Genomic DNA, 12,695 nt, shown 5'->3' on the forward strand with positions numbered 1-12,695 from the left:
ACATGACTGAAAGAATTGTTCATCTTTTGTCAGATGGTCTGTTAACCTTCCTCTTTCCTTCCCCAGTGGACTCTCACTCGGCTCAGAAGTGGGTTAAGATGCCTTCATCATCTGATGCTTTTAGCGTGGATAGAACAAGTCACCACGGAGGAAAGATTCCACGCCGGCTAGCCAGTCAGATGGTGGAGCGTGTTTGGCAAGAGTGCAATATCAACCGAGCCCAGAACAAGTACGTGTGACTGTGCAGTGCGCTTAAACATAAAAACTGCCAGAAGGTATGCCGTAATGGATGCATCTCCTATCGGTTACATTGGGTTTGCTCTCAATCAGACTTGATTGTCTTCACTGTATGATTATGGGAAAACATTTGACAGTAAATTCAATTCAATTTTATTTACACAGCGCTAAAGGGGCTTTATAATGTAAGGTCGACCCTACAATAATACATGCAGAGAAAAACCCCAAAATCATATGACCCCCTACGAGCAAGCACTTTGGCGACAGTGGGAAGGAAAAACTCCCTTTTAACACGAAGAAACCTCCGGCAGAACCAGGCTCAGGGAGGGGCGGGGCCATCTGCTGTGAGAGAAGGAAGACAGGATAAAGACATGCTGTGGAAGAGAGACAGAGATTAATAACATGTACGATTCAATGCAGAGAGGTCTATTAACACATAGTGAATGAAGAAGAAACACTCAATGCATCATGGGAATCCCCCAGCAGCCTACACCTATTGCAGCATAACCAAGGGAGGATTCAGGGTCACCTGATCCAGGCCTAACTATATGCTTTAGCAAAATCAATCTAGATCAAACTAGATGAATTAACTGGTACAAACATGGTCACTGATTATTGTATTACTGCGAGTTGTGTTTATATATGCAGATAAAACTGAAGATCTGATTATTACTTATTTTATATTAATTAGAAATATCATAAATAACCACATTACTTGCACAGACATAGATAGATGTATTATTCTGCTACATTTCTGTTTTGTGTGCTTTTTATTATTGATATAAACTCGGAGTTCTGAAGAAAACTGGACAGATATAATTGTCCTTAGTCAATTAATAGCTTACAGTTTTAGGCCTTGGGTTGTTTTTATTATTCTACAGCAGTGACTCTGACACGTTGGGTGCACCTAGGGATCTGTTGCCCCTTGACCAAGCACAAAACGTTCACTATAGTTGGCTGTCGGCTTGTCAGCCAAACTATTACCGCTCCAAGGAGGGTGATAAAATCAGCCTTGGCTCAAAGCTTTTACCAGTCGCTACTGTATGTGAAAGAAAAATATTATCAAAAAGCGGATGGGGCTGTTCACATAAATGCTGCTTGAAAGAATTGGGGAAATTGAAAAGTCTCAGTAGAATTTTGTTTCGACTTTTTATTTATTTATTTGAACTCCCTAGGCGAAAGTTTCCAGCTGCAACCAACGGTACCTGCGAGGAGGAGCCAAGTGAGAAACTGGGAACCTGGGATTTTGTGGAGTCTTCACAAAGGTCGTACTGCAGCTGTTCGAGGTCAGTCGATGTGCAGTACGCACAGGTATTGCTCATACGTGTGCGCTCAAAGACATTTCAAAGAGGGTTACACGGAGTCCACAGGGCTTTGAACAGCGGCGCAGAGGGCCGTAGTCAGCAAAATATCTGCAAGTTATATCTGCGTCTAGACTTTGACAAGCATATTATTCTTCACATTTTTCAATTTATCACTATTTTGTGTAAGCGACAGCTGTGGCGAGGCTGAAACCTCTGCTGGCTTGTGTGTTTCTGTAAGTCGGACATTTTTATTCCTGCACTGACTGGAATGATTTCAGGCGGAAAGAATAGTTTGACCTCTGATGTAGCTGTTGAGGGTGGTAAAAGGAATGTATGTTGTTAATGTGAACAAAGAAGCTCCGATCATGTGTTTGTTTAAATGCCCCTGGTGTTTTATTGGTCTGAATCGGCCCAGCTGTCCTTATAAAGTCCTCGCTAAACAACCTCCTCTGTATTTATTTAGGATAAAATAACACACCCATCATATGCATTAATATCATTTTGCATACAGTAATCTAACACCTTGTAAATTCTATTCTTTGTTTGCTTATACCTGCAGATGGTTAATATTTGTCCTCTGTGATTAATATATAGACATTCTTGTCTATCACATTTTATTTAATGACAGCTTTCAGATCATGCTGCTATGTCTGCGTCCCACGGTCATCATCTTCTCTGCCTCCTGACAAACTGCAGATTCAGGCAGCTGTTTAATCCACTGAAACACACGCCTGACCACTCCAGTCTGCACATCTAACCAGTATACTATATGCCTGGATGCTTGACTGGTTTTGTCAGAAGTCCAAACCAACTGAAAGAAAGTTCTGCTTTGTGGTTGATAATAAAGCGCTATCTAAAGTGGATCTGTGTGCGTGTTTGGGGAATCCTCTGCACCAGGCTCGTGCACCTTGGACTGCAGATGAGCAGAGTGAATTGGGCCAGTCAGCTGGAGCATGTTAATTTGTTGGAAAGCACCCAACTCTTTGGCAACACATGAATGGGAAGCTCTGCGTTGCCAGTTTTACTGTCCATTAGCTTTGTTTTGTAGATGGAAGCCATACGTGTCTGTTTATGTTGACAGCTGAATGTGAGGTCACACACAAAGCGTGCTTATTAAGGAGGGACACTAATGTGTAAGTGTTGCTTGTAGCGTGAGTGCTGAGCCGTCAAAACAGAGGGGAAAAGGAGGACTATGATGACCCCAGACTATTTTTCTTTGAAACGTATGATGGGATGTAGGAGCCAGGTGATAGCAAGGTGAGGTACAGGTAGGGATGGGTATTGATAAGATTTTCACGATTCCAATTCCATTTTCGATTCTGTTTAACGATTCGATTCTCTTATCGATTCAACACTAGAACACTAAGGTCGATTAGCTTAGAACTTTGTTTTATATCTTCTCTTTGAACAAGATAGAAATTTAGGAGTAACATGGCCTTACAAACCCAACAGTGAGCTCTTAAGAGATCCACAGCCACGGCTCTTCAATGGGGTGTCACAGGGTCCCCAGGGAAAAAAAAATTGTAAATGTAAAATAATAAAATAAATATTCTTCTGTAGCAATAACAAAGTATAACATAAATTATTCTGTAGCAATTACACAAGAATATCCAGTAATGTCCCTGCCTACAATTAAACACATTCACTTACTGAAAATCGGGGCATCTGCTGTGGCAAATGGGTGCAAGCCTTTGACCACAAACTTAGTCACTGCTCGGTGACATTCGTCTATCCTGGCCTGAAAGGAGACGCTGCCGGTAGACTGCAGCGAGAACTGCCAGCCAGACTCTGTCTGTCTCATCATGGTCACCTAAATGCACAGTAATGGCAGGTTTTGTAATAAGGCCGATCGCGCTAACATAATATGCACTGTTAGCTGATTATTTACCTGCCGCATTAACGGGAGAGGACGTGCAAACATTACCGCTGCTGCTGGGTTGAGATCCACGAGTCCGGAGTGGAATTAAAAACATGACATTCATTTAAGGTCATCGCGTGTTTTGTGAGCAGATGCTTTTGCATATTCGTAGTGTTTCCTCCTTTAAATGAAATATCTACTTTGCAAGTATTGCAAGTTGCCCTGTTGTCATCCGTTCTCGTAAAGTATAACCGAACTTTTGAGCGTTTGAGCCGCTTAGGCGCCCTGCCAGGTAAATGACGCTCCGCAACGTGGTGACGTCATTCGGGGCGACTGGAATCGATAAGGGAATCGTTTGCAAAAATGGCAAACAATTCCAAGGAATTGAAACAGTGGGAACCGGTTCTCAACAAGAACCGGGTTTCGATACCCATCCCTTTGTACGGGAAAGTGGCTTTTGTTGACTGGGTGTTCTAGCAGGTCATGGCCCTGGTGAATCCTTGGTGTGTATCAGCATTACTTGATATATTGTTTCTTTTCTTCTGACGAAACTCTGTGAATGTACTTCATTAATTTCTATTTGGCTGTCTGAGGAAAATACAATATTGACGTTTTAGAAGATGATTTTTTTTTTTTTTCATGTCATCAGTTTGACTGTGAATAATTAAGAAATGTATGACTATGCATTAGCCTTTGGTTTAGCTGTTGCAGCTTTACTCTGGAGCTGATCCGTGAAGTGTTCTCTGCTAATTGTATTGGGATAAATTTGGGGGGCGGTGCTGCCTTGTTGCTCGTGAGCATAATTGGACTAATTGATGTTTTATAAGAGCAACAGATGTGATGGCTTAAAAGGAAGTTTCACATGAGCTGCACAACTTGTTGTAAAAGCCTCTCTCTGTATGTGCGAGTGTTTAGCGCCTTGTCATCGATACGTCACGGTCTCACTCCATTTCCCTGTTTGTGCTCTCCTGCAGATACAAATTAGTGAAGCAGCGAACAGCCAATAACACGGGCCAGGCTCAGTCAGCTGGCCAGCCATCCCAACCTCCGACCAAGCACAAAACTGGAGGAGAAAAGCCAGAGAAAGGTGACAAGCAGCAGAAAAGACCCCAGACACCCTTTCATCATCGCTGCCTGGCCAGCGATGAAGCCTCCATAGACACCGAGGCAACAGCTGGACAACGGCTGGCCCTGAGGAGTCAGGACGGAGCAAGATTTCCTAGTATTCGCTCTGCAGATGTGTCTGCCATCCAAAAAGCCCCCCAGCTCCACAGTGGGGGCGTTAGCACTGGGCCATCAGAACAGGCCAACTCCCCTCAGCCCCCACCACTTAGTCCCCACCCTTGTGAACGCAGTGAGGAGTCAGGGGAGGGCATGAAGAACCCTTCGACCCCCAATAGCCAACACTTTTACCAGCCGCAGCCGGAAGCTTGCCTGGTCGGTGTGAAGGGCAGCAGCGAGGAGCAAGGAGGGCCAGAGGCTCTGAATCAGCACTTCCAATCCCATCAACCCAACCCCCACCCCGGAACCTCAGCCTACTCCGAGCCTCCTGAGCCTACCGTGTATGTGGGTGCAGCGATCAACCTGGAGGACGACGGCTCCCACGCACCATGGAGGTTATTCAACTTACCCCGAAGGAAAGAAGCCGAGCTGCCCACGCCGCTGCTGCCTGGAGACAAGTTGAGAGAGGAGGCGGCCGCATCACAAGACAACCTGGTGTCGGTCACAGAGTGAGTGGCAATTACATTTCAGTCACTGTCACCGTTCAGTGGCCTCTGTTTGGGAAAGCCAGCTATCCCAGCTTTCTTTGTATATGGTGCCAGTGAGCCGCTTTGAAGCACTTTCAACAGCCCAGAAAAAAATAGTTTAAAAATAATAACACATCTGCCTCCTCTTTCCTCACCCTTGCTCTCTCAGATCGCTGCCCCTCCTGTTCCTCCTGTTCAGTGTAACGCTTAGCTACACACAGCATGTTAATCTCCTGCTTTGTGACCTTTTGACTTCATACATCACCAATATGCAGGGCCAGCACTACTCATTGATTCCTACACACAAACACGAGAGCAATGAGGGAGAGAGTAATGATGGAGTTAGATAAAGATAAAACACTGCTATTGTAATAGAGGTGGAGCTGATAAAGTACTATCTGCTGGTTATCAGTTTGGCAGGTTCTAGAGAGAGAATTTGACTGAGCAACAGCTGCTAGTGAGGTATCACAGATAGTAGCAGCTTGGAGGGTCCAGGGTGAGGATGGGCAGGAAGACCAGCAAGACCAGAGAGGGAATTATCAGGGAAGTTATGCAATCCCGAGTGGGGCCAGCCACTTGGATGGCCTATCCTAGCTGTAATCCCCCCAGCTACATCTCTGAATATTGGCTAAGCTCCGACCCAGGTCACTGCACACCATCACCTTGCATCAAAGCTGGACAGGCATGACAGGAGGACAGAAACACAGAGTTGTTGCTGGCAGGCAAGGCCAAGGATAACGCCTAAACAGAATGAGCCCCTCCTTTCGTGTTAAGCGGCCGGTGGTTTCCTCTTTCCCCGTGTCGTCCCGGGCTGTTGCATATGATGAGTACGTAGGCCAGAGTCGGAGTTTTTGATGAGTGGTACCGATGCAACAGGTGATAATTCTGTGTGTCAGAAAGAGTGAAGAGTGTGAGCTGTCAGAGCCACCGTGTTTTCATAAATCCAGCAGAAATGTAATTGTCTGACAGCAAACAGGATGCATTAGTTCTTCTGCATGACGGCTGTCAGAACCAGTTGCAGTCACTGCCATTTCTGTAACTCTAGTAAAAAACACTGGTACATGATGTCAGACCAAAACAGAGCAGTTGGGGCAGTGTTCTTTTCTCACCATGTTCACACACAATCCCAATCATCAGTTAAACTGCTACTTTATGAAGCTCTTTACATTAAACACTAGGAGTCACTGCATTGTTTTTTTTTGTTTGTTTGTTTTTTTAATCCCCCATCCAGGGTGATGTCTACGTCTAAATGGCCACTCAAGGTTTCCGAAGAACGCGTGCAGATGTATCGAGCCAGGAGGAACCAGCATCTCGCTGCTGCCGTAACAGATGGAGATCACGAGCCTGAGGTCGACCCCTACGCTTTTGAGGAAGGAGATGTCAAGTTCACATTCTCCAACAAGAAGGATAAGTCAGGCGGGGAGCGGGAGCCAGGAAAGAAACACAAGGTAAGGCCAGCCAAGTGGAGTAGCGAGGAATGCTCCTCAGCTGTTAGCAGGATATCTTTCATACGACTCTGGCTGTACTGCGTGCTGTAATGGATGCATTATGCCAACCTTTCTGTAAAAATGGCCCCTTTTGCTTATTGTTCTTCTGACCAAAGCATCAGACAGTTGTACCGAGGCTGTAAGCTCTGCCTGCTCTCTGTTACATTTTCTCCTATATGTCCAATACTTTATTTAGATGCATTCAGAATAGATTTTGCAACATTTTCAGAACAAAAAAAGCAGTACTTTTTGTGAATCCAAAATGACCTTTTGTACAAGTCACCCACAAGGTACGCTGCAAACCAGCTCCCAGCTCTGCCATATGCATCTTATTTAAACATATGTGGATGTTCTTCATTCTCTGATTTAGATTATAATTGTATATTTGTGTAACTGTAATCTTTACAGTTATAATTGTAACTGTATTGCAATCAAGATCTAAAATAGAACCTCTAACTGTTATTGATAATAACACAATGTCCTGTTATTATCATTTACTCACTTTCTTGTCTCCATATTTGTGTTTGTTTGTCTTTAGCTCTGTTTGCACAGGACAGGTACACTGACAGCACGTTGTATTAATAGTTTGTAAGGTAAAAATGCAGAGGTGAATGATCCTGTCCTGAACAGCTTTATGATTTTGGTGTTTTTGTCCTTTTGTCGTTGTCGTCTTCACTACGTTTCCCATCATTCTCTTTTCCTTTATGAGATTTATGGCCGCTGTGCTGGTGAAAAAAATGAAAGTTTAAACTTACAAAGTCAGGCGGGCACAGACCGGAGATCTATTCTCAGTTAAAGCATAAATGATTATGAGATGGGTCGCGTTCACTCTTTTCACAGGCCCAGCTTATTTAGCACAATATTATGTCTGCAGCTTGCAGTTGTTTAGCGCTAAATTTCAGACTTTGCTTATCTGCGTGAATGTGATGCAAAACACACAAATGTTGCAGGTAGTTTCCAAATCACATGAAGTCTCCCAGCCGCACTGATCCCATGTAAAAAGGACTTGTTCCAAAAAAAAAAAAATTCCTTGTTGGTTTTAATATAAATTCATTTTATACTGAACAACTTGTAACTGCAGCTTTTAAATCAATAAGGAATAAAAACTGCATGAAGTGACATAAATAGTCGAGGCATGTATGAGGATTAAATGTGCTTAGCTGCTTTCCTCTGATCATCGTAATGATTATAAACCTGAGTCAGCAGATATTCCTATCAAAGGCAGATTATCAGGTGACACTTTTATCGTGATTTATCTGTGGATTCGTCACCTTGAAGCCCAGCTAGTTTTAATGCTAGTTTACCTGCTCAGAGAACAGCTGTGCGAGGCGGTTCGGCTGCTTTTAATCGCTCTTGTAGCCGCAGTCCATTGGACATATGACAGAAAGCTGCAGTAACAGTTGGAAGAAGCCGTGTTGGTGCGAAGCCTTTTTGAGTGTAACCACTTTATTCCAAGCCGTCCTTCACTTAGTTGCCTGGGGTGAAAAAAGGACAAGAGGGCTGATTTTAAGATCCGGGAGCAGGCGAGTTAGAAAATAGGCCATCCGCATCCTCAGCAACACTGCACTAAAAATAACAGGGCAACCACTTTCTGCATGCATCCGCTTTCACTGCCAAAGTCTAAATGAGCAGGAAACCATTCCTGAATCACTATTGTTGTTTGCGCCCAGAGGAACACCAAATAGTTAGCCTCTCCAATTTCCTTTGAGGAGTTGTTTTTCCTATTTGATCTGCCCTCTTCCTCCTTCCCCTCCTCGCTGTATTCTTCTGCTCTGCTTCCGCCTCTGTGGCTTTTAGCTTCCGTTCCAGAGAAGGGCCACCTGTTGGCTGGTACGATTTTGAAAGGGCGATTCGGTGTTTGTGTGTGTCCCCGTCTCCAGTGGGACGTCACAGTGCCACAAACCTGACTCACTGAAGCGTTGAGCCTTAAAAAGCGCACTCAACTATTTTCCTTCTCTTCTGTCTGGTTACGACCCCGCTGCACGCCCCCGATGTGTGCAGAAATGTGAGGGTGAAGGCAGCTCTCGGTGGAGTGAAGAGTCTCTTAAGAGCAGTGTGTGCAGTGGAGCTCTTCCTCAGTCTGTGTGCTTTACTTGGTGTGTGCACATCCACCACATGCTCTGCGTGTGAGCGTGGACTGGTTATTTCTTAAACTAATAATTTTGTTGTCTTTCAGTTTGTTGTTGTTGTTTTTTCCCCTTGAGAGCCATTCATCGTTGTAGCTGCAATGAATTTCACCTCCTACCTGCCACATATTTAATCTAAACCTTCAGAATCTGCCTGTGAAGGATAACTTTACTGTGTCAAATTAAATCTTAATGTGAGATTAAGTCATTATTTTTAATAACGCTTATTTGTCGAGTCAAACATATTTACTGCTCATCAGACTATTAAACCACTTGCTGGTGGCTCATCTTGTGAGACGGAGAAGAAAGCTGGGCTGCTCTGGAGTCTTTTGCCAGATGCTAACACACCTTCCCACCCAAGGCTATGCTATTGATAAGGGGTTAAGGTGTCTTTGCCGCCTATAGATTACGGCCTTGGTGGGGATGTTGTGCACTGCCGTGGACTGGGCCTCTAAGGGAGACAGATTAAAGCCTGCGTTACTCAGAGAAAACCCTGGAGCGTAATGAAATCAATGGCTGGGACATAACATTGCTGTTCCCCTCTCAAACTGCTCAGCACACAGTGTACACACAACACGCCACAAGAGCACGCTGGCACAGAAGGCCAGGCCTCCCAGATATTGATGTCTGGGTAGGAGCCTAACAGGCCATTCCTTGGATCGTGATTTCACTGGAAATCTTATTTCCCTCAGCAGAGACGAGAATCTACCGCTCCCCGTTTGTCTGCCTCTCTCCAGTTTCTCTCCCATGTACTCTTGTTATTGATAGGTTGAATTATTTTGCACATTGATTGGATAAAGTAGTGTGTGGCTTTTGAAATAGTTCTTTGTGTTTTTGTAGTTCCACTTTATTTGTACATTTTCTAAATCACAGCTTTGGGCTTAAAGGATTTGCCACACCTGTAACCGTGCAGTAGTGTGAAAATTTCATTGATATCAGTGCAATTTAATTTGAGAGTATTGTTTAATGAAGCTATGAAAGAGCATTTCAGTAACAGTTCAGTGTTTGTCTAAGCAGCCAATCTCTTTTCTCTCTCACAGGGTGAGGATGGAGGGACCGGTCCATCAGATGGTAAGCAGCCTGTTCCATTTTCCAGCATCACCCCAACACACTCAGTTGCACTGTTGCTCTCAGAAGACGGACATAGTAACTCCAGTGTGTGTGCGTGTTTCATTTTAGTATTCAGATGGATTTTGGCGAGCCACCACAGTGAATGAAACCTGTTAGCTACATTTTCCAATCTGTCAATAGAAATTAATTTACCAAATAAGTAACATTCATTCTCAATTACTTTTAATTTAAATCTCATATAACAGATTTGTCATGCTGAAAGCACTTCACTAATTGAATTTTTGAAGAAGAAAATCTTGTTGGTGGATTGAGTCCATTCAGGGAATTCTAAATAAACAATCGCAGCTCAGAGCACCTTTTTGCCTTCAGTGGATTCTCGAACAGCCGCCGTCTACTTGTGGAAAGAGAAATATTTAAAGCTCGTGTTTGTGTGCTCAGATCCTCAGCGTGCAGCGCCTCACAACCGCGTGGCTTCCACCAGCCTGATCCACGAGACGGACCTGGTGGTCTCCATCAATGACTTGGACAACCTCTTCAACTCAGACGAGGATGAGCTGGCGGTGAGTAGAGATCTTGAGTGTGGTATTGTGTGTCTTTCACTTTTGTGCCAGAGCAGTGGTACCTCTGATACTTACAAGCCATTTGTGTGTGACTAATACCAGGAATGAATTAATAGCTATATTTACTGGCTCTCAAAGATACAGACTTTATCAGGTGTGTTTTATTCTTTTTCCTCCCTCTCCCTCCTACAGCCGGGTTCCAGGCGACCAGTGAATGGAACGGATGGGATATTTGGCAACAAGGAACCCAAATCATCCATCTTGGATCCCGTACCCTGTATGTATCACTCAGTCTCCCACCACTGATGTCTCTCTTGCCCCCCCCCCACAGTAATGTGCCATGTCTCCTTAGGCCCAAACACAGATGTAGAATCAGATTGGTCGCACCTGTGAGGCCCCTGAAAATTAAGAATTATACACTGAGGTTTTGCCAGAAGCCACCTGAGACATAAACACAGTATTCCCCTTGCTTAGTATTCAGCTGAGGTAAAAGGTCTCATATCCTTTAATCCACTAAATCAAGTTCATGTTTTACAGCTCAAACACAGTTGTTGCTCAGACTGGATTTGGCCACCTAGTGGTGAAAAGTGTGACTGTTCGCTACCAGACAGCTTAGAAACATGCTGCTGCTGGAAGTTGTTATTGGTTTGTTAGTCTGAGGTCAGCTGCAGCCCAGATTTTTTTTTTCTTTTGTTTTCTTTCTGTTTTTGTTGCTTAGTGTTGGGTTGGAGCACTGGGACACTAGAGCTTTTTAAAGATGCTGTATATTTCACTGTGAAGGAAATTGGTCTCAGATCAACCGTTGTCTTTAGTTTTATGTACAGTCCAGGGCCGTGGCCTTTACTTTAAATTGTGTGTCGTCTCCCAGATGCATCTCACAATAACAAAAATAGAGTTGTTGGATATTCCCTCAGCATACTGTGGCCATCTATTTATTTAACCTCTTCACCAGGATTCTGCTGCAGACTTATCTTTATGTAAATGCAAGAAGTATATAAAGGAGCTGCTGGTTTCACTATCATCTACCTTTGCAACAGCTGAGTTTCAACAGCCCAGCTGAATTCTGAAAATAGTCTTGCATTGAATACCTAATGCAAATGCAAACTTTTCCTCACATGTGGGTGATATTCCTGTTAGAGGAATTAAAGGAATTAAACATTCATTGGTTTGATAGTCACATAGCTATCTATAGCTGCCTGTAACACCACCATGGCTGTCATATTTGATTACAGAAACATAAAACATAGATCAGCAGGCAGACTGGCAGAATGCTTAGTAACACTTAAAGCTAAAATTGAAATTGAATTGAAGCCATTTCCAAAATGTATGTATGTAGTTACTATCTTACTAAATGGTTTGTGAAGACCAGTTTAAACATAGGATACAGAACTATAATTACTTTTATCCCCAGTGTAAGCTGTGTGATAACAGCAGTAGTCTTGCAATAGACGTTTGCCTTAAACCTGCTGCACTTGTTCCTCTTCAGACACGTTATAGCCTCAGTCTGACCTACATCGTTACCCTCTTGTTCTTCTCTTCTAGGTTCAGATCATCTAATCCAGATGTTTCCCACGCCTCCCTCCTTGGAGCAGCACATCATGGGATACTCACCTATGAACATGTGCAGCAAGGAGTACTGCACCATGGAGCCCGGCACGGGCATGACAACAGTGGAAGGCCCTTCAACTCTAGGGGGGCACTTCAAGATTGAGGTGGAGGAGAGCTTCTGTAGCCCTAAGCCATCTGAGATCAAGGTGGGTGTGAGCGGTTGGTGTGTCACTTACAACTGCCTGACTCTGTCGGGTGGATTTACTCCCAGAAACTGTAGATGTCATAAGTAAAAGCTGGTGATTGTTGGTGGATTTGGTTTTTAAAACAGATTTGGAATCAATACCTCAATGTAATGGGCTGGTTACCAAGAGCAAGAATAGCAATTTTTAGTTGTGATGCACAGAATTTTGAATATTTTGTCTGTTGTGCTTCAGAGGGCTCTTCTTGTAGGGTGAATTATGTATAAACGTGCAAAAACATCTACTAGAAAATAAGGAAAAATGATCTTTTTTTAACAAAAAATGTAATTGCCCCAGTCAAAGTCATCTAGTGATATTTGTTTGTACTTTGATGCAAATATTGCAAACGGGATCTGGGCAGCACCAGTACTGAATGTCCTGATGAACAGATGAATGCCTGTGCATGCATCTGATTTCATTTTCTGCAGCACGTCAAAACAGAACATGCAAACTGTCAATACAATAACTGTATCAGGTAATATCTGGATGCAAAAAGAAGCTGCCACAGGATTTG

General features: G+C 43.7%; 1 protein-coding gene across 1 annotated transcript in view; it reads left to right on the forward strand.

The window, feature by feature from the left end:
- med13a (mediator complex subunit 13a) overlaps window positions 1-12,695 on the forward strand; it is a 68,008-nt gene that overhangs the window by 41,156 nt on the left and 14,157 nt on the right. Inside the window, exons 7-14 of the mRNA XM_039618278.1 lie at window positions 67-229; window positions 1,413-1,523; window positions 4,374-5,129; window positions 6,379-6,595; window positions 9,801-9,831; window positions 10,270-10,391; window positions 10,584-10,668; window positions 11,934-12,145. Of these exons, the coding sequence (XP_039474212.1) occupies window positions 67-229; window positions 1,413-1,523; window positions 4,374-5,129; window positions 6,379-6,595; window positions 9,801-9,831; window positions 10,270-10,391; window positions 10,584-10,668; window positions 11,934-12,145 (1,697 nt within the window). The remainder of the gene's footprint in view (window positions 1-66; window positions 230-1,412; window positions 1,524-4,373; window positions 5,130-6,378; window positions 6,596-9,800; window positions 9,832-10,269; window positions 10,392-10,583; window positions 10,669-11,933; window positions 12,146-12,695) is intronic.

Source organism: Oreochromis aureus, linkage group 10 (genome assembly GCF_013358895.1).
Source record: "Oreochromis aureus strain Israel breed Guangdong linkage group 10, ZZ_aureus, whole genome shotgun sequence".
Classification (NCBI taxonomy): domain Eukaryota; kingdom Metazoa; phylum Chordata; class Actinopteri; order Cichliformes; family Cichlidae; genus Oreochromis; species Oreochromis aureus.